General features: G+C 45.5%; 1 protein-coding gene and 1 long non-coding RNA gene across 3 annotated transcripts in view; one reads left to right on the plus strand and one right to left on the minus strand.

The window, feature by feature from the left end:
• The first annotated feature begins 3,427 nt into the window (after positions 1 to 3,427).
• GSN (gelsolin) overlaps positions 3,428 to 26,935 on the plus strand; it is a 63,069-nt gene continuing 39,561 nt past the window's right edge. The window contains exon 1 of one of the 2 annotated variants that reach the window (XM_081896416.1): positions 3,428 to 3,585. Coding sequence is in view for 1 of the 2 variants with exons in the window: in XM_081896415.1 (XP_081752541.1) it covers positions 14,865 to 14,894 (30 nt within the window). In the remaining variant the exon portion in view is untranslated. Of the gene's footprint in view, positions 3,586 to 14,855; positions 14,895 to 26,935 lie in introns of those variants that run through there. The other variant, XM_081896415.1, reaches the window with a different exon arrangement.
• Positions 25,074 to 26,823, minus strand: LOC309361347. The gene is made up of 3 exons (XR_014164440.1): positions 26,727 to 26,823; positions 26,116 to 26,150; positions 25,074 to 25,621 (listed from the first exon to the last, which is right to left on the minus strand). It is a non-coding gene; the product is annotated as an uncharacterized lncRNA (long non-coding RNA).

The raw sequence follows: 26,935 nt of genomic DNA on the forward strand, positions 1-26,935 counted from the left end.
CCCGGTAGCCCCTGCTTCGCAAGCCCCTCTAACCTGGCTTGAAGATCTCTGCAGGCAGCCGCCGCTTCTTCCTCTCTCTTCCTGGATGCGATTATTTCAGCGCTGAGTTGTGTCACCGCTTCTTGCAGGGAAGCTATTTTCTGTTCTGTAGTCATCTCGCCTGACTTTTGTGAGCTCGCAAGGCACCAGTCTTCTGCCCTCCCTGCCTCGCTCCCGTAGCGATGCTTGAGGCGAAGAAAACCGGTGAAAATTGTGGGATGAGGCTTACTGTCAGAGACTGCCTCCAGGTCCCAGCTCACAGAAGACCAACGCTAGCCAGCGGAACTGTACAAAGTCTTTATTGAAGTTTAGTTCCCATTTTCAAACCCTAGCGTGCATCTCTACGTCTAGACCCTAGACCAGCAAAGCCTCATCTGAGTCTCCGCCCCCTGTACACCAGTTCAACACTCTAGCCTTACTCCACCTTCTGCGTTTCTCCTTCCGCCTCTGGGTCCTACTACCCCCCTGGGTGCCTTCCTTCCTGGACGCTTCGGATGCGGACCCCTCGGACTCCTCCCCCTCTCTTCGGCGGGCTTTGGGACCCGGCTCCCTCTCCGGGCTGCTTATGGCGCCACCCTCTTGTACATTTGAACTTGGCGCGCGCGCGCTGCCCCTGACCTTCCTTTTGACCGTTTCCTCGCTCTCTGATGCAGGCGTGGCTAACCCTGACTCCTGTCCTTCCGCTGACGGAGAGCTGCCTGCTCCCGATGCCTGGGGCTCCTCCCCCCTACTGCTCTCCGGTGGGGAAGCTGGTCCCGATTTCCAGCTGCTGCTCTCTGAGCCCTCTCTGGCCCCTCCCTCCTGGGGTGTTCCCCTTGGCAACCCCCTTGCTCTGATCACGGGAGCCCCTTTCTGTGAATCCTCTGATTCGCTGGAGAGACTTAGAGACCTCGGACGGCTATCATCGCTGACTTCTCCCTCGGATTCCTCTCCCTCGGTCTCTAATTCCTCCCTTCCCTGTCCCTCTGCTCCTGAACCCCTGACAGTAAATATTTTAATTCCTGAATCCAGGTCACCAGGCTCACCCTATTCATACACAAAGATGCCCTAAAGACCAGTAAGCAAAGGACCATGGAGAGGCTTTCCCATTTCCTTCCTCCTTGCAGAGAAACATTTGAGGTCAATTTGGGAGTGTCAAAATGGTTTCAGGATTGTTCTCCTGTACTATTTCAGACAAGTCGTTTACAAACTTATGTATGTGTTTGCTGTGTAAATTTATTAACATTTAATTTACAGTCATACCTTGGGTTGCGAACATGATTCATGTGGGAGGCACGTTTGCAACCCGGAGCATTTTCAGCCTGAAGCGCCGCGTCTGCACACACGTGTGATGCAATTCAGTGCTTCTGTGCACGTTGTCATTTTGTGCTTTTGCGCATGCACGAGCACCGAAACCCGGAAGTAACCTGGTACTTCCAGGTTCCAGTACTTCCAGGTTCAGCACGGTCTACAACCCAAAAACGCACAACCTGTAATGTTCGTAACCTGAGATATGACTGTACAGTGGTACCTCTGCAGCAGCAGGAGGCCCCATTAGCTAAAGTGGTGCTTCAGGTTAAGAACAGTTTCAAGTTAAGAACGGACCTCCGGAACGAATTAAGTACTTAACCTGAGGTACCACTGTAATGAGAATGTGTCCGCAGTTCATGCCCCAGAACTCAAATCATGTGGTTCAGTATCCAGAATATTCCAAACGATTTGAAAACAACAACAACAACAACAACACACATTTGCTGCCAACATAGTGGGTCGTACACCACACTTAAATTAAACTATGGTTTAAAGGTATATGCTCAGCATTCTAGGAATTATGAAAGTGGCAGATTTATTTTCAACGCGCTTCCAATTATGGCCTACTCCTATACATTAGCATACCAAACTATTTTAGACATTTCTTATATCACATGTAAGGGTTGCCAACTGTTTTGTCTTGCGCAGCGCCTCTCCCTTCAACAGCCAGAGCTTTTCCTGGGGAACCTGCAGTGGGAGACCTTACACCAGCTGGATTTCTGCCCTCTGCTGCTAGCCACTCTGTCCCATGTCCTGCAATCTGAAAAAAGATAGTGCAGGATGATAGTGAACTGTGCCAACACCACATCCAATTTGTCTCAAAGCAAGAGATTCCTAACCCCAAGAAAACAGATGTTTGCATAACTATTCTGAGAGAGGTGCATCAATCATATCCTGGGGCAAAACAGTAATAAACACATAAATAATAAATAAATTTTTTTGCCTTTAATAAGGTAGCAAATTTCACTCAGAAGTACTGTACATCCCGCTGAGCTGGTGGTACTTATTCTCCCTAGTAAGTGGGCACAGACAGTTCCATTCTTAATTGAAAGGCCCAATTTACTCAGTTAAGGACACACCAGATGCTGAGTGCCATGCGCCATGTACTTCCCTTTTGTACATGTATGGTGCTGGTTTGGCTACATAAGGAACCACCTCTGGAGAACTGAGTTTGCTGTTAGTATAAAGAAGGATGCTAAATGGAACCTCCACAGTCAGAGGCTGTCTACCTTTGTACTGGACACTTGGACAAAAGAAAAAAGGAGGAACACAGAAAGCTGCCCTACTGAGTCACACCAGTGATCCCATCATGCTCAGTATTGTCTACAGGTGAGTGGCAGCTGCTTTTCTTAGGGTTTCAGGGATGGCTGGTTTCAAGCCCAAGGCCAGGGATTGAACCTGGGACCTTCTGCATGCAAAGCACATGCTCTGCCCCTCTAGGCCACCCGAGGACCAGAATCATTGAAACTGAGTAGGAGGGGACCCAAGGGGTTATCAAAGCTAGTCTGAAGGAGTGTCTCCACCTCCATCGTTCTGCCCAGACACTGAGGTCCAGTGCCAAGGGCCTTCTGGTGGTTCCCTCCCTGTGAGAAGCCAAGTTACAGGGAACCAGGCACAGGGCCATCTCAGTGGTGGCACCCATCCAGTGGAACGACCTCCCACCAGATGTCAAAGAGAAAAATAACTACCAAACTTTTAGAAGACATATGTTTAGGGAAGCTTTTAATGTTTAATAGGTTATTGTATTTTAGTGTTTTGTTGGAAGCTGCCCAGAGTGGCTGGGGAAACCTAGCCAGGTGGGCGGGGTATAAATAATAAATTATTATTATTATTACTATTACTATTTTTATTGAGTTCCGGAGCGGGCGGGGAAAGGGAGACGCTTTGCTGGACTAGACGGCTCCGAGTCTTGGGGCTCTCTCGTCGCCACGTCTCTCCCGCCCACATGCCCCTTCCGAAAGATCAGCTACCGGACGCTCAGGACCAGCTCTCTGCAACACCAAAATGCTCCACCCCTAAGCGTTTCTGAGTGGCCTATGGGTCTTCAATGCGCTGGGCGGGGCACACAGAGGCAGAGGAGGCGGAAGATGCCCTGCCCCTCCCAGCCCAGCGCTCCTTTCCTCCCTCCCTCGCTCCCTCTTTTCTTCTTCTCCTCTTCCTCTCAGCTGAGCTCAGTTCGGACCGGCCCACTCGTATCTTACTTCGGTGGGTTGGAATCAGCTTGAGCTCCTTTTTGCTTTTCCATTGCAACCCGAGGTAAGACCCCTGAGCTGGCCGCTTGGAAGGGAGAAAGAGAGGGAGGGGCGGAGACGAGCGCAACAGATCCGGGTTTGGGGTCCCCCTCCTCCTCCTTTCCCCTCCTCCGGGCGATCTGACGTGTCGGTCTCTCCCCTCCGGGTCTGGGAGATGCTCTTGATGGGGTGGGAATTATCTGGGTTGGGGGCGCGATCTTGCTACTTTGGGGGGCTTGGGTTCAGGTTCGAGCTGGATCTGCAACTTGGAAGAAATCATCAAGGCTTTGACCAAAGAGCCCCTTAAAAGCGAACAGATTTATTGCGGTATAGAAGTTTTCGCGGACTCCCACGGTCCGTGAGAACCAGAAGTTTAGGGAGTCGGCGTGTACTAGGCAGGGAAAAGGCAGAGTGGAGGGCGGGGGTGTGTGCGCTATACGCTTTGTGTGTGTGGGGGGGGTGATACGTGGATTGGGATGGTGGTTGTTTGCAGGATTTCCAGTTTAGCACTCTCTTGATATGGGTCTCTCTCACACACACACAGCTGGGTCACCTGCTCCTTCATCACACGCAGCTCCTTAGCTTATCTGCAACACTTGTTGAGGCTTCTGTGAAAAAATCTGGGACTGTCAAAAGGGTGCTGGAAGGCTAGGAGGAGCGGCCAATCAAATCGCTCCCCCTGAGGTTTGAGCCCGTAGGATACAGGTTGCTCTTTGATGCAGTGTAGAGATCCTTGGTCTTCCGTGGGGACTCAGAATTGCACCGAAACATTTTCTTTTCTTTCTTTCTTTTAATCTCTTTTCTCTCTCTCTCTCTCTCTCTCTCTCTCTTTCTTTCTTTCTTTCTCCTCCTCCTTTCTGTTTCTTTTTATCTCCCTCACACAAGACTTCGCCACAAGAAGGAAGGAAGTAAAGTTATTCTTCCTTTCTCCTCATACAAGAACGAAGGGCTGTCCAGTGAAGCACTGGGGACCTTTAAGTTTAGAGAAAAGGCGACATGATAGACGTTTATAAAATGATGCGTGGTGTGAAGAATGTAGACACAGAAAAGTTTTCCTCCAGCTCTCATAGCACTCTCAGCAATGAAGCTGAGTTCAGGACAGATGGAAGGAAGTCCCTCTTCACAAAGCACATAGTTAAACTATGGAACTCACTCCCACTGGAAAAGTGATGGCTACCAACATGGATAGCTTTAAAAGAGGATTAGACCAGTGGCTCCAAAATCACTGAGGGTCTTGCTGTGGACCACTTAATGAATTTTCTGCCCATTATAGCAGTTGCAGTGTGTTGGGCTAGATGCCAAATTATCTTCTTCTTCTTCTTTTATTTCCTTCACACTGCTATTTTGCTGCATTTTATGGAATTCCAATTGTAAGACAATAAAATAAAATGCAAGAAACAGAAGAAGCAGTAAAAATTGCATGTAAAGTGGTACCTCGGGTTAAGTACTTAATTCGTTCCGGAGGTCCGTTCTTAAACTGAAACTGTTCTTAACCAGAAGCACCACTTTAGCTAATGCGGCCTCCTGCTGCCGTTGGGCCGCTGGAGCACAATTTCTGTTCTCATCCTGAAGCAAAGTTCTTAACCTGAAGCGCTATTTCTGGGTTAGCGGAATCTGTAACATGAAGCATATGTAACCTGAAGCATATGTAACCCGAGGTACCACTGTAAAAGTTGGTGTATGTAATGTGGTGTGTGTTCCATCTCCTGTCTTCAACCTGCAAAACCAGAATCATGTTGGGAAGCTCCGGAGCAAACCTTGCAGACAAGAGTTTGGGAACCCTTAGAATAGATAGATGCATGGAGGATCTATTGATGGCTACTAGCCACAATGGCTATGTTCAGCCTCCACGGTTGGGATGCAGTCAGCTTCTACATGCCAGTTTCTAGGAACTGCAAGTGGGGAGAGTGCTATTGCATTCAGGTCCTGCTAGAGGGCTTCCCAGAAACATCTGGTTGGCCACTGTGAGAACAGGATGGTGGACTACATGGACCACTAGCCTTATCCAGCAGGGCTCTTATGTTCCACCTCCAATTTAGAGGCAGAATACTTCTGATTACCAGTTGCAGGGAACCACAGGAGGGTTGAGTGCTGTTGTACTCAGGTTGCCACTGTGAGAACAGGGTGATGGACTAGATGAGCCACTCTCCAGGTGCAGCAGGTCTTTCTTGTGTTCTGTCTTGTGTTCTTTCCTACCCTTCCTACTACTATCCTTTTTAAGAAAGAGGGAGGAGGGAGGGAGAAGAAACTGGATGTCCAGATTCAAAGATAGATGTCCTCTATCCAAGTTCCTTAATTTTTATTTACTCACCTTGAAAATAATCTAGTGGAAAGGCAGGTAACCCCCCCCCACACACATTCAATAAGAAAATAAATACTTGTGTAGAAGAATACATTCTGATGCAGCTGTCACAGTTAAATAAGGCTTAGATGAGTCATTTATTATTATGCCCAGGACAGGTTACAACAATTAAAGCACAATTTTAAAAACAACTTACAATCACAGAAATCATAGAATCATAGAGTTGGAAGAGACCACAAGGGCCATCGAATCCAACCCCCTGCCAAGCAGGGAATAAGGCAGGTCCTGAAAAAATGCAGCTTAGGTGTCAAAAGCCAGAGTAAAGAGCTTAGTTTTAGTCAATGAATTGACTGTATGAATTTGCATAGCCAAAAAAAAGCACTCATTCTTTTTTAAAAAGAGGAAAAACTTCTTTTCCAAGAACTTGTTCTTTGAAAAACAAAATCACACTTTCCTTATTTTTAGAAGGTGCAATGCACAAGTTTTGCTTGGGGATGAAAAAGTGTCTTAGGTCTGAAAAGACCGAAAAACTAGATGTATGGGCATTTTTGGGATCATCATGCTCTTAACAGCTTAGTTTGTACTGAATTGTATTATTATTATTATTATTATTATTATTATTATTATTCCTATGCTGTTGTGTTTTTGATACTACACAAGTACAACACAAGTTGTACAGGGGTTGCCATGTTTGTTAGTGTCTTGATGTTCTTATTGTGAGCCACTTTGAGCTCATCATTGTTGTTGGAAAAGCAGGGTACAGATATTGCATTGAATAAATCATCCAAATTGGATACAACACTGTGCTGTGCTGTGCTGACATTACCCATGCACTCTAGTCACAGCCTTGCCCTATGTAATATAGGTATAATAATGGAAAATTCTGCCTGCATTGACATGCTGGCAGGGTCATTTGATAAATTGGGGAGGGATAACATTTTTTTGTATGAAAGAACACCTGAGTTTGAAATATCATGAACTTCGGTTATTGTTTTGCTACTCCTTTGTTTTCGAACGATACCCCCCATTACAGTTGTACCCACCCCACCCCTCAAAAAAAAACAAATCCTGGATACTTGAACTGTTTTGTACAGGGCAGTGATCACTTTTCCAGCACGGGAGACGAGCATAAAAGCCTCAAAAGCAAACCAAGAAGTTCCTTCTCTAGAGTGTAGAAGACAATGGGTGTTTCACCCTAGCTAGCCAGATCCGCTTTCTTAAATGTCACTCATTGTTCCGACTTAATTCACCAGCTGAAAACACTGTTGAGATAGTAGCTGCAGTGGAGGTTGGCCCATTCAGGCAAATGGGGCAGTGCTCTACCAACCTTGGTCCGCTCTCAGCTGCCCCCCCCCCACTCAGCTGCCCTCCTTCCTGATAAGAACCAGTCCAGGGAGTGGCATTGGCTGTCAGCTTCCTCTTCCACCACCACCACCACTTCCTCCCTATTTGCAAAGCTCAATGGGAAAGAGGATGGGGGCAAAGCTAAGATGAGTTGACTCTGCCTGTCATTGGCTTTGGCACTGCCTAATGTTTGGGCTTCCAGCCTTCTGGCCCACCAGTCACAATGGGCACCAGCCATCACTGAGTAACTGGCTAACTTTGTGCAAAAGAAATAAGGAGAGCATCACCTGCATGTTTTGCCTCATATCTCAGGTTTTACTGCTAGGTACATTAGAAATAGAAAAGCCAGCTAGCTAGGAATTTAGGGATTCTGGCACATACATGGGGACTGGGGGAGCAATTGCCCCCCTTGCCCACTCCAGCAGACACCCATGAGCATAATCTTCCTTGCCTCCTTCCACTCCCTTTCCCATTCTGGGCAATCTCATGGGGGGGTGGCATGCCAGTGATGGGAAAGACCAGAGGAAAAAGTGGACAGAGCAATGGATGCAAATTTTGCCTTTTTACAAGTATTATTAGTTTTATGCATGTTCATGCACCCCTCTCTTGTCTTCCATCCAGACAAGCAAAGGGCATTTGCAGAGTTCCAAGGACACTTTCAAAAGCACCCAAGCAGAATGTGAAGCTGGGCCAGTAGGGGGCGTGACTACGGAGGGCATGTAGCCTGGGGAGAGACCCAAGGGCTCTAGGTTCCCAGTCACTTCCCTAAAAGTGGATCTCTGAATCCCTAAAGATCAATAATAACTCTGCTATATTCACTATTAGAAAGGGGGGCTTTGAATACAAAGCAGCAAATTTGGGGGAACTTCTAAATTAAGAACTCACAGAAAGCTTTTTTTAAAAATGTGAGCTGAAAGCTGAGACACAGTCTGGGGTGCCACACCTTTCTGGAAGGGAAGGTTTTGTGAATTAACGACTTCCTAAAGTTAATTCAATGCTGATAATTTGTGCAAAAATGTGTGTTTTATGGCTGCCACAAGGCTAAATAGCAACTGGATACCTCTCTTTTTTAAGTAAACCTGCAACCTCTCCTGCTGCTGCTGCTGTGCATTTAAGGACAGCATGAAATCCAGTGAAAGACATAGAAATAACCAGTCTGATCAAGCTGGTGGCCATACGCGCATGGATGTTTTCTTCTATACATCCGTCTCTGGATGCCCAAATGTGTGTGATCACGGTGGTTCCTCTTCCTGATCTAGCTGCCAGGCTGCACACAACAAATAACTCTGTAAAAAGCAGTCATAGTCAGTGGAAAGTAGTGCATTGGAGTGAATGGGGCAGTGCCCCACCAACCTCAGTCTATCCTCAGCCAACCACTACTTACTTGCCTTCTTACTTACATCCAGTATAGAGAGTGGCCTGGCTGCCAGCTTCCTCCACCTTAGCTCAGTGTTGCCCCTTGTAGAACTCTTTAGGGAGGAAGGTGAATGCTCTGCTTGCCATTGGCTCTGGCTCTGCCTACCATTGGCCTCTCTGCTGTCTGCCCAATGGGCACCAGACACCAATGGTAATAACACCAATCAGGAGTTTGGGAGGGGGCTCGAGCTAATTCTCCCATTCCCCACTCAACCAAAGGCCAGCACAATTGCTGCTTTATCTGAAGGAGCTGCCTACATGCAGCCCTCACTACTACATGAACACACTGATGGAAATGGGCCAACCATGCTTTATTCAGGTTCGGATTGGAGAAAAGCAGGGAGCCAGCAGCTGGTGGCCATGGCAGCTGCAGTATCGCCCGCCTCTTATTCTGTACAGTTGTCCCAGCCCAAAGTGCAACAGGAGTTTTGCCTATGAAATCCATTTGCAAGTCCAGTCCTGAGGTCTGTTGCAAAAGTGAATCCTGATGGTGCCTGGAGTGGAGTAGCACTGCATGCACACCAACAGACTCCCCTTCTGCATGCACACAGACAAAACACGAAAATAAATTCTTAAAAAAGCAACAAGGAACGCCATGGCCCATGGCTCAAATAGATACAGAAAACTAACAATACGGGACGCGGGTGGCACTGTGGGTTAAACCACAGAGCCTAGGGCTTGCTGATCAGAAGGTCGGTGGTTTGAATCCCCATCACAGGGTGAGCTCCCATTGCTCGGTCCCTGCTCCTGCCAACCTAGCAGTTCGAAAGCACAAAGTGCAAGTAGATAAATAGGTACCACTCCGGCGGGAAGGTAAATGGCATTTCTGTGCGCTGCTCTGCCAGAAGCGGCTTAGTCCTGCTGGCCACATGACCCGGAAGCTGTACGCCGGCTCCCTCGGCCAATAAAGCGAGATGAGCGCCGCAACCCCAGAGTCGGCCACGACTGGACCTAATGGTCAGGGGTCCCTTTACCTTTACTAACTATAAATTAGAAGCTACTGTAGAAATCACCAGTGTTCCCACGGGCACAATGGGAATCCCCACTGCCTCTTTGATGTGAAGTACAGTACTTTCCTTTTTCTCCCTCCAAAGGTACATAGAGCGGCAGGAGGAAGTTGGAAGAATGACTCTCTATCCCACTTCTTCTTTCCACTCTATGTGGTTTTGAAGGCATTGTTATGTCTGCTGGATACAACTTTTATGCATGTTCCATGCAAAAACAAAGCATGTGCAGACACACGTTTTCTCTTGTCTGTCTGTCACCAGGGCTGGGGTGCAAGGCAGGAGAGAAAGAAGTGACCAGTGGAGGGAATGGAGTGCTCACAGCATTTGCTCAAAAATCAAATTGCGCCCATAGCCTAAATAGATTGGTGGCCCTTGAATGACATCTGTTGCTGCAGATGCTCTGAAGCTTCACATACAGGAATGTGATTCTAGTCCATGGGTTGGCAAACTAAGGCCCGGGTGCCGGATCCAACCCAATTGCCTTCTAAATCCGGCCCCCAGACGGTCTGGGAATCAGTGTGTTTTTACATGAGTAGAATGTGTCCTTTTATTTAAAATGCATCTCTGGGTTATTTGTGGGGCATAGGAATTTGTTATTTCTTTCCCTCAAAAAATATAGTCTGGCCCCCCACAAGGTCTGAGGGACAGTGGACCAGCTCCCTGCTGAAAATGTTTGCTGACCCCTGTCTAGTCCTTGCGATCACATACATTTGAGTGTTTGGGCTTAAACTGCTTTGTGAATTTAGTGAAGAGAAACATGTTCCATAGACGTACGTGTGTGTGTGTAATTACACCAGGTATCCAGTTTCTCATTACACCAATGACTTTTCATTTGGGGGAGGGGATTGGATTGAGACCCAAAAGATCATACAGTCCAACTCCCTTTTTTATTCAAATATATGAAAACAACATCAATCGGAACCCATTCAGTCTTCTCTTAAATGTTTGCAGGGCTAGTTCCCCTGGCAGCCCTGCAAAATTTCAGGAGGCTTTTCTTTCTAGCTGCTACAGGAGCTATGAGTCCTATTCAGCCAAATCCTCAAGAAGAGGAAGGAGAGAGAGAGAGAGAATATGAGTCATTGCTGCTTGTAATTTGCGCACCCACCCACCTCAAGGCTTATTATAGAAGGGGGTTCCTGATCACAGGCAGGCTGAAATCACCAGCCACTGTTAATGGGAGAGACAGGAAAACACAAGCCTACAGAAATCAAAACTTCCCTCTTAGAAAAGAACATGAAATTAGACAGTTGTTAAAATCCAGTACTTTAGGAGCGTGCTATCATCGCAGGCAGAGGATTTTGCTACATGGAACGTCAAGGTTTAGCATAGTTGGGCATCTGCCAAGGGCTCACTCAACAGCCTGGGAGCCTGCAGACAAGAACCCCCTGGGCTTCCTACAATGAGGAGGCAGATTCTTCCCCAAGTTCCCTCCAATATCTGGTGCTGATATGCTAAATCAGTGTTTCCCAAACGTTTTTGGGCAACGGCACACCTGTTTACTGAAAAAAAATCTCGCGGCACACCACCATTAAAGCCCCGCCCCGTGACGTCAGCGCGCAGCGTCACGCCGGGAGGGACGCACAAAAGTGAAAGTTTTTTCCCTCCCCCTTGCTGGGGAACCTCCAAGCTTTGGGGGTGGGAGGAGGCAGCAGAGCGAGGGACTGAGGGACGGCGGCAACTGAGGCGGCGGCGGCTGAGGCAGAGCTGGGAAGGGGGTTTCCAGGGGACACGGCAGCTCCTCGAAAGGCTTCTCTCAGCTGCGCTCAATCCGCCTCGGAGAGGATTTCCCCTCCGGTCCCATGCGTTCGTTTGGGGCATCGCTCCGGCTGCTCCCTCTCCCGCCGCGCAGGAGCGATGCCTCTCTCTGGCTCTCCCTCCGCGCAGGCTGAGGGAGGGAGGGAGGGGCGCATGTGACCCGTCTCTGCTGGGAGACCAAACCCAGCGAGGCAGAGTCGCGCGGAGGCGCCCAGGCAGCGCTGCCGGCTGCGAGGAGGAGCGCCAGGCAGCAGCAGGAGGCGCGGCCTCTCCTCGCCGCCGCCGCCCCGCCTCTCGCCGCCCGACTCGCCCGCCTCCCTCCAGGCATCTCGCGGCACACGAGGCAACGTCTCACGGCACACTCGTGTGCCGCGGAACACCGGTTGGGAAACACTGTGCTAAATCACAGTTAAAACTGAGAGTCCTGCCTTCCTCTGAGCCTGAAGAGAAGGTGGAAGCTGACAGCCAGTGCCACTCCCTAAACTGGTTGCAAGTAAGAAGGGCAGTGTGGGGCCAGATAGTTGGTGGGGCAGTGCCCCGTTTGCCCCAGTAGACCAACCTCTATTGAGTGACAGCCAGTCTCATCCCTTTTAACAGCTGGATTCTGAACACAACTGCACCATATCTCAAGGGCAGTGGGCACAGACATACGGAGGAAATGATGTTCTGTGGGAGGTAGGACCCAACAGCCCTTTGGCAGTGTTTACGCTGGGAGTAATTGCAGTGTGCAGATGCTAGAGTCATCACCATAGGGATGGGATGAGGTGCAATTATTCCAGACGGGGTGGGGGTGGGGAGAGAGAAATAGGCACACCCGATCAAACAGTAAGCCTGGTAGCTGCTCCATTATTCCAAGCTCTGAGATGCATCAGACTGCATGCTTGGTTACAGGCAGGGGATGAAATATTTCTTCATATGAGGGGAGGAAAAAAAATATCAGAGTTACTTTGAGAATATTTTGTGGTTTACAAGATTAAAGAGTGAGGTTGCTGTCAGGCTGGCTGTTCCATTCCTCTCATATTTTTGGGCAGCCTATAATATGACCTGCTTTCCTTGCATCCAAAAGTGCTTAAGCTAGAGTGTTCATCTTTGTAAAACCCAGGGCTACAGCCTCTCATTGTGTCAGGGCACATTTCTGGGTTGCCAAGGTAATAGCAGTGCTATTTTTCTAAAAAAAAAAATGTTTGGGGTACTCTCATTTCAACTCAAGAAAATCACCATTTTATAGCTCGAATTGGGAAAAATAAATACAGTAAATAGAGAGAAGTACAAAGATTCACAAAATGTTTAGGTGTATGCGTTCCCCTGCGATCCCCCAGGAAAACTGCGAGAAGTGAAGTTACAGAGAAGCAGGCAGAGGGCCTTCTCAGTAGTGGCGCCCACCCTGTGGAACGCCCTCCCATCAGAAGTCAAAGAAATAAACAACTAGATGACATTTGGAAGACATCTGAAGGCAGCCCTGTTTAGGGAAGTTTTTAATGACGAATGTTTTAATGTATTTTTAATCTTTCGTTGGAAGCTGCCCAGAGTGGCTGGGGAAACCCAGCCAGATGGGCGGGGTAGAAATTAAATAATAATAATAATAGGAGGAGTAGTAGTAATACTGGAGCATTGGTTGTATAAATGGATTTCGGCAGGAAGTTATGGGACATGCACCGACTGGAAAAGAAGCAGTATGTCTGCCCCAAAACATCTGTCAAGCAGAAACAGTGGAGTGATGTTTAACTTCCTCGATATGATCAAGTACCCAGCACATCATAAATGTACAATCAAAACGATGTCTCGAGAGAACCCTTGCTCTATTAATCATATGGATTTCAGTCAAATTATTAATGATAATATGCATTCTTTGTAAGCACTTGTATTAAAAATAATAATTGGATAACCTATTTAGTCAATTAAGGCTGCAGTCCTTCCTAAGCATATTGAACTTGACAGGATTTACTTCTTCATAGCCACATGTAGGATTAAGCTACAAGGATGCAGTTCTGTGCACTCCTAGTTAAATCTTATTAAAATCATGCATGTTTTTGAGTAAGCATGCCTAGCATTGCTCTGTCAATGTTTCTTTCTGGAAGCAAACCCCAAAGAACACAGTAGGACCTAACTTCTGAGTAATCATGCATAGGAATGCATTATCAAGTGAATTTATAAATTTATACAGGTGCATTGTCATATCTACTCAAAAAGATAGATTGGGTGTCAAGCAAAGTATGTTTCCAGTTTTAATCTAGGACTATAAACACGCACACACCACACACACACACACAAACACTTCGCTGCATTATCAAATGTTTTGGGGAAGCTGTTCTAGAGGAATAGAAATCTGCAGGGCTGAAGTTAAAGTTGCATAAAGAGAAGCATTTATTTTTCTTTGCCGGTGGTTTTTTCCTCTCCCCTCCGTTGCCTTTGCTTTGCCTCCTCTTCTTGGTGTGCCATCAGCTGACCAGAGGGCGGAACAGCTGATGGTGAGATGAATGGCAAATCCTTGTTTCCTACTGGTTTTATGACCAATTCTGGCTGTCTTCCAAAAGCTGGTAAAAATAGCCCAGAAGCACTTGAATGCCAGGAACACAAAGGGAGTTACTTGAATGCACTTTTAGATTAGGGCTATAAGCTTGGGATTTTTTTCCTTTTAGCTATAAGCGCGTTAATGAAAGCTGTCTTTGGGACCCAGTCTGTACGCTCACAAAATGAGGCTCTGTGCATTATAAATCACTGGGGTTGTTTCCATGCTAGTCATATTCAGAGCAGACCTACTGAAAATAATGGATATTACTGTTAGAATTCGTTGGAATTCCTATTAGATTCCTTAATTTAAGTGAGTCTTCACTGAGTAGGACTTAATTGGTCTTCTGCTGGTGGGATGGAGATGGGCAAATTCAAATGGGGGGAGGTAGTGGCCCTCCAGTCCTCTGTGCCTGGCCCTTGGAATACTTCCCAGGCCACGCTCTGCCCCAAGTGTTTTTGCCTAGATGGAATATGTCCTTGATCTCCGATAATGCTTCTTGCTTGTCTGGATGGAGGAGAGAAAGGAGGTGTGAAAGTATGTGCAGAAACTCACCTGCTGTACAAAGGTTAAATTTACATTTGTTGCTTTGACCACTTTTGCCTCTGTCTCTACCCATCACTGGCATGTGAGCCCTGGAAGGTTGCCCAGAAGGGAGTGTGGCCCTTGGGCTAAGGAAACAAAAGGTTCTCCACTGCTACACTACCAGAATTTGGCCTGCTCTCAGAGAGAGAGAGAGAGAGAGAGAGAGAGAGAGAGAGAGAAACTACCGTATATATATACATATCAAAAATAGAAGCCCAAATGCATGCTTGGTTTAGAGATATGTGTCTCAGCTCTGAAAACATTGAAGACTACTGTTAGTAAATAATGTAGAAATCTGCAAGAGAAAAGAAATCAAATTAAAAATGTAGCGACTTAAACTTTATTTAAAATGTTTCCTAGGGAGTGTTATTTTTTTTAAAAAAGTTATGGGGATGACTTGTGTCAAAGACGCCAAGGTAGGACGCAAGACCTACTTTAAATAAGCTGCTTGGAATGTTAACTTGCTTTTTTAATTTTTTTGGATGTTATGAATCAATCTTTTGCTAACCACAGACTCTCCAACTTCCACTCCCAACTTCGCCCCCTTTCTATGCAGTTGTACTTTGTCTCCCTTCCGTGATCATCTAAATTTCTCTCCCCCCTCCTCCAATTTTCAAAACCTACTTATATGCATGATTGAACACTTTGTCCTTGGGCATGCCTGGGGAGAGGGAGGGAATTTCTTATTCAAAGAAACAATGTGGTGGGGGAGGTGGGGAGATGTATCCTGGTACCATTCTGGGGCCCCGGCAAGAGATCTGTGGTGGTCCCCTCTCTTCTCTGCCCCATACATAAACACATAGAGTGACTGCTGCAGGACTGGGATAGCTGCCCCTCTGCCCCGGCACTCTACCCCTCTGGGTTTTTGTCTTGTGCAAGGCAATTGCAACATTTTAATTTTATTTGTAAATACATGTATTTGCTCCATATCCTCCAATGTGTCCAGGCCCAAAACCAGGATGCACATCTTCCAGGCCAGGTGAGTGACATGACCTGCATGAGATCAAAGCCTCAGAAGAAGCACTTTTCTCAGGTCAAGATCACCCAAAATAGCCGCTGTACACAAGTGAAAAAACAGGATGCCCTGGTTTTCCTGGGACAGATGTTTCCCGGGGGTATATTACTGCTGTTCATTAAGAATATCGGAGCAGTTTACAACAATGATTAAAGCCATATAGTAAAAACCGTATTAAAAATTACAATCTGAAACCAGATAATCATTATGGAAATATGTACTCTTAATGGCCTGCACAAATCTGACAGAATAGAAGAGTTTTTAATCAGGCATTTAAAAGTTGGAACCAAAGGTGCCTGCTGAATCTCTGTTGGTAGAATTCTGTTCCAGTTGGAGCTTCCAAACATGTTGGCTATTGGAGCCAACCCTGCTGAATAAGAACAGGGATTATCCTACCATTATTATTATTATTATTATTATTATTATTATTATTATTATGTTTATATCCTGCCCTTCATCTGGAAGGAGCCCAGTGCAGCAAACATGTCAGTAGTAATAATAATAATAATATTAAAAATAGTGTTAAAACAGTTAACAATATTCTCTCAGCCAGTGATTTCAGGGTTGTCAGGACCAGTGTCTTTCAGCCATCAAATGCCTAGGTAAACAGGAGTGTTTAAAACTTTTTCCTAAAAGTCCGTAATGAGGAGGGTATTCCACAAATGGAGAGCCACCACCAAGAAGACCCTGGCACAGGTAAATAAATTCCCAGTAATACTGACTAAAGGTAGGAATGTGGTAAGAATGGGAAATGAGATAAGGAAGTGATGTCAGTCCTGCCTGAGCTTGTTGGAACGGGACTGGAAATTTTGACTAGAGGGAGAAATGCAGGCATGCTAAACCTGTTTGTGTGCCCCGTAAATCAAATTTCAGTTGAAATGAGTTTGCCTCAGGCTTGCAACATGGTATGCAAAAGCACGACTGCATTTTTCCTAAGCACAACTGCAACCTAATTTTGAATCATGATTACACAGACATTTAGTCTTCTGAATCGATACCAGCTTAATGTTTAAGTGAATATGCATAGGATTTCGGAGCCTTAAAAGGATGCAAGCCCTAATCAGATGCTACTATACATCTTATTAAAAAATGATTCAGCAGCGCATAGAGAATCTGTGTGTATCAAGAACACACCACTTGAAGATAAGTGACTCAGCAATTGCATAGCCCCTATTGGTGCACTCCTCATGGATGAAAGAAGACAGAACCAGCTGCAAAAATGATCTCAGCATAATTTATGGAATTCCCTTCCCACGGAGGTGCACTGAGCATCTTCATTGTGCAACTTCCATTGCATGCTGAAGATACATCTCTTTACCCTGTCATTTGACAACTGAGATACATGTTTTAAGAACCCATCATGTTCTTCTAATGGTAACTTGTTCTAATTGATTTTGTATTGATGTTTTATGTTTTGGTAACCTGCCTTGGGACCTTATGGTGAAGTGCAAGTGAGTAACAACAACAACAACGGCTTACAACCACTGTACTGATAGTTACCATTTAGAGAGCAGTATATGGCAAAGGTAAAGGTAAAGGGACCCATGACCATTAGGTCCAGTCGTGGCCGACTCTGGGGTTGTGACGCTCATCTCGCTTTATTGGCCGAGGGAACCAGTGTACAGCTTCCAGGTCATGTGGCCACCATGACTAAGCCGCTTCTGGTGAACCAGAGCAACGTATGGAAGCACCTTTTACCTTCCCACTGGAGTGGTACCTATTTATCTACTTGCACTTTGACGTGCTTTTGAACTGCTAGGTTGGCAGGAAGTATATGTCATACAACTGTACAATTCTTCATGGTATTTGAGCTCATGATCCCCTGTGTGAAATTGGCAAATCTTGTTCCCATTTCACACAGGGAGAGCTAGAGGCTGGATGCCAACTTGTTTCAACAGCATACAATGAATCTATAGCTAAAGCAGGGGTCTAATGCAACACCAACACCGCTACCTAGTTCTTGCCTTCCTAACTCAATTACCCCTTATTTTAGATACATTTTTAAAGGAGAGAAGGTAGCCACAGCTAATGAAAGTAAGATTTCAGTCTTGATCTCACTTGTGCAGATGGCGTGTCCTCCACACTTAATTTCTCCCACACCCACACATCACTCAGCAGTCTCCTTTCTAGACTCCCAAGTATGTCATCAGTGCAAAAAGCTGCTTCACTCAAGGCAATAGACTTGTATGCAAGTCCACTCTTTGGAGGTGCAAATCCCCTGGGTTGCTTTTGTAAATATGCTATGAATTGCAGATGTGCCCATTTTGCTGAGTGCATATAAGCGCTTAGGAAGTAGGAGCACAGTTTGCTCATTCATTCATATGTGCCTTAGGGGCTAAAACTTGATTCCTGTCTGCTGGGCATAGAAGCAGAGGAAGCTGCCTTATAACGAGTCTGACCTTTAGTCTTTCTAGCTCAGTACTGTCTATATAGTGACTAGCAAAGGCTCTCCGGGGTTTCAGGCAGGAGATATTTCCAGTCGTACCTAGAGATGCTGGAAATCAAATGGGGGCTCTTCAGTAATGGGAGACCCATTTCCCTTGAAAGATCACTTGTTCGCATCTCCTGTGGCTGGGGAGGCTGTTCGATTTAGGCAAGTGGTCCTCTGCCCCACCAACCTTAGTCTGCCCCAAGCCAGACTCTTTCTCATACAGGATTCATTCACTGTTTTCCACACGGAATGTAGGGAGTTTCAGCTTCTGCCAAGTGGCCCTGATATTAATAGTCAAGAAAGAAGGGGAGGAATTAGAGCACTCTCTTGACCATCTTTGGGCTTCATCTTGTAGTTTCCCAATTGTTGGGGATGACCGCAGTCACTTCCCCTGAGGCTCAGCTTAACTGGAAACAGAGTTAGCCAGGGAGGCGTGGCTTGGGTCAGTGTCGCAACCTCCCTTGGCCATCCTGAGTGCAGTCAGTGGAAGGGAAACTACTACTACTTCTTCTTCAAAGAACCTGTGAGTTGATTCTGGAGGCAAGGAGCTTTCTTGTGGCTTAACAGCTTCCCAGTTGAAAGGGAGGGGGGGAAATAACCTAGTAGCAGCAGGTGGAAGAAGACAAATCAAAGGAAAACAAGGGTTTAGCAAGTAAGGGCTAAATAGAAAATTTAGAAACAAGAGTTGCTTTTCTGGATCTATCATCCAGTTTCCAAACTTGCTAGGTTGATGACTTTGGGTACAAGATTGATGCCCATCCCCAGGGATTTGTCCCCAGCTTCCACTTCATCAAGGTATACTGTACCTGTATGTGGAGGTTTTACCACTTCTCCACTAAGTGTTACTGATAGGGTCTTAGGTCCATGGTTTGTTTTTGTTTTTAAAGTCATGACATCTCAGTTCATAGCCATCTGGCGGATTCCATAAATTAATAGTGTTGAAAAGGGCGAAGAATGAACCTGTCATTTTTCGTTTCTCTCAGTTTTTCCTTTGTCCAGTCTTCAGTTTGGTTCTCCATGTGGCCACATCAGTTGTGCATGTTTGTTTTTAAAGTCCTCATGAAACTTCCCCAGCATATTAGTGTAATTTTTTCCTAATGTACACACACACACACACACGTCCCAAGCAATTTCCCACAATATAAGGCATTTTTGTTTGTTGCTTTCCATAATATATTCATTTGGATACACACCTTCCTGTAATATTTACATTTTTCTAAACATTTGGCTGGAGAATTGCATTGCAAAATTCAGACAAGTATGAGTTCTGAATGAAAGGTGTGTTTTGGTTCTGTAGATCAAGCTGCTGTGTTGTTAACAGCAGGCCAGGCAGGTTTTGTTCTGGGCACTGGGCACCCCTAAGATTCTGTTACTGTCAATATAAGAACATAAGAAAAGCCAATTGGATAAACAAATGGCCCATGTAACCCACCATCCTGTTCTCACAGTGGCCAGCCGGATGCCTGTGGGAAGCCTGCAAGCAGAACCTGAGCACAAGAGCAGCCCTCTCCCCTCCTGTGGTTTCCAGCCACTGGTTTCTGGAAGCATACTGGTTTGAGCCATGGAGGCACATCAAATTCCAAAATAGTTCCACCAAAATAAATATGTGTCCTCTCCTTTGAAATAAAAGAAACATTTAGTTAAACTGTGAGCCCATACACTTCTTAACTGTAGCTCAAAATAAGCAGCTTCCCAGCCAGGGTGTCTGAATAATTGACTCACTCGCCATAAACCAGCCAAGCAAGTGGCTATGTTTTGCTGCAAACTGCCCTGTGTGCCGATCTATGCAAGAATGGTGAGATATAAAAAACTCTGAAATAAATATTTACAAGCTTTGATTAAACCAGCTTGTTTCTGCCCAGGCTGAGTATGAACTTTGACACAGCAGCGGCTGGTCTTCAGGGGAGAAGGCTATTAATTTGGAGGTCACCATTGCTAGTGGGTCTTCTCCAGTGGTGCAGCCCCAAAGGGGAAGCACCAAAGTTGTTCCTTCAGAGTGTGATGATGAGGATTAGGGCACTCCTGCAAGGCTGAATGCTTCTGGCTGGGCTTGGCTCCTAGGTGAGAGACTGGAGCAGTTGGGTAGAGTGAAGGAGTTAACTTGAAGGAGTTAACTTGAGAAGTAGAATTCTGGGGAACTGCATCTGTGCCAAGATCATGTATAAGATAACCTTTTCAGCACTTCAGGCAGGGAGTCTCTCCCATTCCTATCAGGAGATGCCAGGGATTGAATTTGGGACCTTCTGCATGCAGAGCGGTTCCCTGCCACTGAGCTTCAAGTCTTCCCAAATTGAAATCAATGGGCTTGAGCATTCCTGTTCTTGTATTGAGTCAGGCTGACAAGGGTGCAAAGGATGAAAAATTATTCAAAATAATCTGGTCCAGTTGTGCAGTGTGCATGGAAATTACATTGAATTGCTGTCCTGTTGCATTGCTTTGAGGGCAAACAGATATCTTTGAAGGATTCAGAATCTAATCCACAAGAGACCAAGCCTTATCCTCACTTCTCAGATAAAATTAGAGCTATGCAAGAAGGAGTGAGAGAGGAGAGAGACTAGAAACCCAGAGCTGTTGGTGATTATTAGCAAGAGGGCTGCGAAAAGTCCATACCAAAACTGAAAATTCTGTGCCAAGGGATCCCATATTCCACCTCAGTAAAAGTGGAATTCTGTGACCTGCAGAAATCATGCATGTCTAATCACAGAAAAGGAGGAATTGTTCCTTTGAGAACCATAGCCTTGCTTTCTGCTGGAACTCCTTCTCATAGATTTTCTCAGGCGTTTTGTTGTTGTCGTTTAGTCGTGTCCGACTCTTCGTGACCCCATGGACCAGAGCACACCAGGCACTCCTGTCTTCCACTGCCTCCCACAGTTTGGTCAGACTCATGTTCATAGCTTTGAGAACACTGTCCAACCATCTCGTCCTCTGTCGTCCCCTTTTCCTTGTGCCCTCCATCTTTCCCAACATCAGGGTCTTTTCCAGGGAGTCTTCTCTTCTCATGAGGTGGCCAAAGTATTGGAGCCTCAGCTTCAGGATATGTCCTTCCAGTGAGCACTCAGGGCTGATTTCCTTCAGAATGGATAGGTTTGATCTTCTTGCAGTCCATGGGACTCTCAAAAAGTCTCCTCCACCACCATCTCAGACATTACCACAACACATTTATTTGCATGTGCCTTATGGACAGGAAACTTGATTTCTCCCTGTGTGCAGCTGTTTGCTGCAGGAACCTTTCTCAAATGAGAAAACAATTGGCAAGAATAAAAGTTTCTTTATGTTTTATTGCTTCTTCATTCATTCATTCATGTATGCCTTAAGGGCTAAAAGCTTAACTTCTGTCTGCTGTGCTTGGGAAGCTGCCTTATACCAAGTCAGACTATTATTAGCCCACCTACCTCAGGACTGTCTACTACACTGACTGGCAGAGGCTCTTAGCCATAGCTTTTCCCCATCTGTTAAAGCAGTTAAAGGAACAGGCTTGGCAGTTCTAAAGACTTATGCATGTTTCCTTCTGGTTGTTCCTGTCCTGAGAATTCTTAATCACTGCGTGCCAGCCCTGAATAGGCTGCATTCCCCAGTCTTGCTTGGAAATAACATGCTGGCCTGGAGGTGGTTGGAGAGAGTGACTGTAGTTCCTGATCATCTTATACCACCATCCTGCCAAGTCTGACACAGCTGACCAACCAAGTTTGTGAGGAATGACCTGGCATTGCAAATAGGCAGACATGATCATCAACACCGTGCTTTGCAGGCCTGCCTCATCTCAGGACTGAGGAAACAGTTCAGATTCCTGTCTGCCAGGGCTCAGTCAGGTTTTAAGTGCTGGCCAGTTAGATGCTTGGGTGATATTTTACCAGCTCCACATAGTCTTCCTCTGTGCAGATCATGCAATATTTTGGAGATCAAGCTGACAGGGCATTTTCTAAATCACCATTTCCCAAATTCCTGAGAGCTGAGCTACATTTTTTTAAAAACACACACACACAAATTGAATTAAAATGGGGGAGGGGCTCACTTGTACACCAGGTGGGGGGAGGTTTACTTCTAGCCTGTCTTTAGAGAAAATAACCTGCCCTCAAAGGAGCCCACCCTTTGATGTGTCTGCTTGAGTCTCTGTGATGGACATGCCCCTTGAAGCATTGGTTCATGCAGAGATGCAACAGAGAGCTTCCTCTGCAACAGAATAATTCTGCTAAGTCGCTGCATTGGAACAAGCTGAATTATTTAATCATGGCCAGAATTATCTGCTCTTGAGTAGAGGCTGACTGGCAGGAAGGAGGTACAGAACAGAGACTCATAGACCCAACTGCAAAAGTCCTGAATGATTCTGACGCATCTCAGCCCTGGAAACTTCAGCTGTCTTTGCAAAGCTGTCACAGAGGAGAGTGCAGTAAAACCACTTGCCCATATTAGGAACTTGTGAGTGAGGCTTTAGGAAACTATCTGAGAGAGGATGCATTTTAAACACACATGCTTAGTAAGTGTTTCCAACAAACTGGGAGAGGGGGGGAAGGAGTATTCCAGCTGCTGAGTTCAACTCAAAGTGCTGGATAGACAACAATGAGAATGGGTTGGCAGCATAGATGCTAACTCTAAGGGGCCCATGTTCCCTCCCCTAAAATATTTTGGGGTGAGTTGTGGAGGAGGCTGAGCACAGAGCTGAGAGTGACACAGTACAGCTTCAGTGGCTGACAGCTCCTCCTGCCACAGAGGGAAAGGAGCAGCCCTGGGCCAATGGCTGTGGTAGGAAGAGGAGACCGAGCACCAGAGAGAAGCCACCACCAGCCATTGAAGCTGGGCTGCTCCCCCCTGACTCCTCCCAGCACCCCTGCGTCATATGCATGTCATGTATGCATCATCATGCACGCACCCCCACCCCATCTTCTGCTCAAGCCAGCGCCTCTGGAGGATAGATGTTTCTGATTTGAAAAGCTTTTTCCTTGTTGCAGAATGCCAGAGCTCAGAGAAAACAAGGATATTTATTATTGGTGAACACTGTGACTCTGTGGATTGATTATGGCCAATTCCCATCATATCTCTCTCTCTCTCTCTCTCTCTCTCTCTCTCTTGCTTTTGGAATCTAGACATCTAGACCCAACAGAATCTCCCATTTTGTGCTTCTAAGCCTTTCCTGCATTGTGTCCCGTCACAATTTGCAACCAAAACCCTCATTTTGAAACAACATTGGACTCCCTCTTTGTATAACATTCCTAAAAGCTGCAAATCTGTTTAGATTTGCAACAGCTCATCAGTTCTCTGTGTGCATACTGTCTCTCTGTGGGCTTTGCCTGTCCACCCTAGCCTGTTTTTGTTTTAATTTAAGTTTCTGACCCTTGTGGCTCGGGAGTAATATACTTAACAAAATCTGAATGGTAGGGCTGAAGCACTTCCTCCTTCCCTACTGACTCTCTCAGGTACTAAGATAAACTGTGAGGTCCTCTTGGTAGTTGCATTTTTAAATTGCTGTGACCCTCCCTGGGACTGTACGGAGAAGAGTGGCTACTTTTAATCATCATCATCATCATCATCCATGTAGACTAGCAGTTAAAGGGGAATTGGTGCTTTTGTGCAACAAACCCTTAAAAAAAAAATCCAGACTTTTTGCATTAAGGAAAGCGATGAGAAAATGCACTGGAATGTGTGGTGTAACAGTTGCTTGATGTGATGTCGTCTATGCTCCCTGCAAGCAAATCAGAATGAATGGTCAAGAAACAGCCAGAGTTATCTAACCTTCCTGCAAATGTTGCACAATAAATAAATGAATCAGGATGAATGCTCAGTAAACAGATCAACTTTAAGTGACTCTAGGAACTGTGACCATACTTCCTCTCCTGCCCCTACTCAAAAAGATATTAATTGTAATTTCACCAGGTGTGTTTCCAGATAACATTGCAGGTGGAGGAACCAGACCATGAGCTGCCAGTTCCCCATTCCGGCCCATATAGCTGACTTTGAACTTTGTGCTTAATTGTCAAGTTTGATTCCTTTCTCAATTTGTTCAGAGGGTGGATCTACTCTGTGGTTGGCTGACTCAGTGAGCTCCTAACGGTGACTGTGGTTTTAGGGTGTGAGCCTCGGACAGCTTTTGCTGTTGTACTAGGATGTTTGCTTAGGCTCTAAACCAGGGGTCAGCAAGCTTTTTCAGCAGGGGGCCAGGCCACTACCCCTCAGACCTTGAGGGGGGGGATGAACAAATTCCTATGCTCCACAAATAACCCAGAGATGCATTTTAAATAAAAGGGCACATTCTACTCATGTAAAAACACCAGGCAGGCCCCACAAATAACCCAGAGGTGCATTTTAAATAAAAGGACACATTCTACTCATGTAAAAACAGGCAGATTCCCGGACCACCTGCAGGCCGGATTTAGAAGGCAATTGGGCTGGATCCAGCCCCCGGGCCTTAGTTTGCCTAGCCATGCTCTAAACCCTTTAAGCCAGACAACACTACGTCTAGGGCTATTTAATGTTTTGTTCTGGGTTTTGGGTTGTATTATTGTTTAGTGAAGTGGGACGGGAGAACACAGGTGTATAAAATTATGCAGTGCGCAGAGAAAGTGGCTAGAGAAAAAATCCCCCCCCATTGTAACACTAAACTCAGGGGCATCCAATGTAGCTGAATGTTGGAAGATTTTGCAAAGATAAAAAAGAAAGCACTTATTTACCCAGCTCATGCTTAAATCATGGGACTTGCTCCAACAAGAAGTAGCCATGGCTTTAAAAGAGAATTGGACAGATTCATGGAGGAGGCTAAAGCTACTGTATTTTTTGCTCTATAGGATGCACCAAACGATAAGACGCACATAGTTGGGGGGGGGGGAGGAAACAAGAAAAAAAAAATTCTGAACCCCAGAAGCCAGAACAGCAAGGGGGATCTGGCTTCTTGGATAGCCTCTTGCTGTTCTGGCTTCGGGGACAGCCTTTGAAACCTCCGCAGAGCAGCGGGGTGAAGGCACCCCGCTGCCCTGCGGAGGCTTTGCGCAGCCATCCCCAAGCTAGAACAGCGAGATGGAGCACTGCGCAGCGCTCTCTCTCCTTGTTCTGGCTTTGGGCTTAGCCACGCAGCCTGCATTCGCTCCAAAAGACGCACACACATTTCCCCTTACTTTTTAGAAGGGAAAAAGTGTGTCCTATAGAGCGGAAAATAAGCTACCCACCACAATGGCTATGCTGTGTCCCCACTGTCGAGGCAATGGTCCTCCCAATATCAGTTGGTGGAAATCACAAGTGGGCAAAAATGCTGTTGCACTCAGGTCCTGCTTGTGGATGCTTCCCATTTGAGCATCTGGTTGGCCAGTGGGAGAGCCAGTTACTGGACTAGAAGGGCCCCTGGCCTCACCTTAACAGCAGGACTCTTCTGAAGTTTTTCGTTCTGCATTCTTATCACGCTGCTTCTCCAGCATTGTCCCAAATACCTTCAGTACTGTTTGCACACATCCAGGTTTTCTGGGCACACATTCTCAGATTCACTTTTTCCTGACAATAGGTTTTTATTCTGAAAACTGTTTGAAACTGCAATGAACAAAACCTCTTTTTCTTGGGTGCCTTTGAGTGCTGAAATCCATAAATAGTCTTTGTGTGCCCTCTGCTGGTCTGAAGCAGAACTGAAGTATTTGCAGCTGTAGCAGCTAAATCATTTTGAAAAGTTCAAAAACTTCACAGTTCCTCAGATGTAAAGATTTCTGAGAATTTCAGAATGTCTGGAATTAAGGCATAAGATAGAACCTTTTAATTAAGCCCACTTTATGCTTAAAAAACAAAAAGCAAAAACAAAAAATAACAGCCAACAATGTATTCTACTCCATTTTGGGTGGTTAGCTGGCTGCAAATTGGTAAGATATTGGTTTTCACTACAGTCCTGTGTGCATTTACTAATAAATAAGTTCCATTAAACTCAATTGGACTTACTCCCAGGTTCATGCATATAGAATTGCTGCCCAGATTATTGGGAGAAAATAATAACAATAAAATATATATTTCATTTATTTTTATTCAGCAAAATTTGTATACCACTTAAATAAATCCTCTAAGTGGTCTGTGAAAAATATAAATTATAAATATATAGTAATGTATACAGTAAAAAAAAAAAAGAGCGACATTAAAATCAAGTTAATAAAAAACCAATTGCATTTCGTTGTTTTGATATTGTGCCCTGAAATGCTTCTATGTATCTTTTGGAGTCTTTTTGTCTTACCCTTACACAATTCAGTATTATTGCCACTAAATGCACTGTGAATAAATAAAAAAAGCAAGAAGAATAAAAACATCAGTTAAAAGTATACATTGCAAGTTGGAATGACAGGTTAAAATATACATTTACTTTACCTGTGTGGGTATCCTTGCCTAAGCAGAATATTTTTTAGCAGGCACTGAAAAGAATACAGTGAAGGAACCTGCATAATGTCAATAATAATATAACTTTAACAAATTATTGTTATCATGATTACTCTTATGAATATTATGAATAATCCCATTTTTTTTGCTGACATTCTGAGTGGCATAACAGCACAGATCAGAAACAATAATCATAGCAACTAACAATATAAAACAGATAATAATGCATTAATAGCATTAATAGTAAAATCCCCAGACAAAGTACAATAGCTGTTTAAAAAGCTAGATGGGCAGAGAGTACTATAGCAGACACCAGTGTAAGTTTCAAAACTCTTTTCAGAAGCCTCTGGGTGGGGTTACAGCAAGCTAAGCAAGCCAGTGGGCATAGGCCCTATTTTTTGAGGATTCTTTGAGCTCAGATGACCAAGCTAACCAAAGTCTGGAATAGGTGCAAGTCTCTTCTTGGCCTACCTGTCCTGATTGAGATCTGTCCTTGAACTGTGATCATGCTCCTTGGTTGCCTGTATGGAAGAAAGAGAGGGACTGGGGAATGTATGTAGAAACCAGAGTGCTGTACAAAGATTAACATTACATTCATTGCTCTGCAAACTTTTGCCTTTGGCTCTTTCCACCACTGGCATGTGGCCCCTGGAAGGTTGCCCAGGAGGATATATGGCCCT

Source organism: Podarcis melisellensis, assembly GCF_964234715.1.
Source record: "Podarcis melisellensis genome assembly, chromosome: Z".
In the NCBI taxonomy this organism is placed as follows: Eukaryota; Metazoa; Chordata; class Lepidosauria; order Squamata; family Lacertidae; genus Podarcis; species Podarcis melisellensis.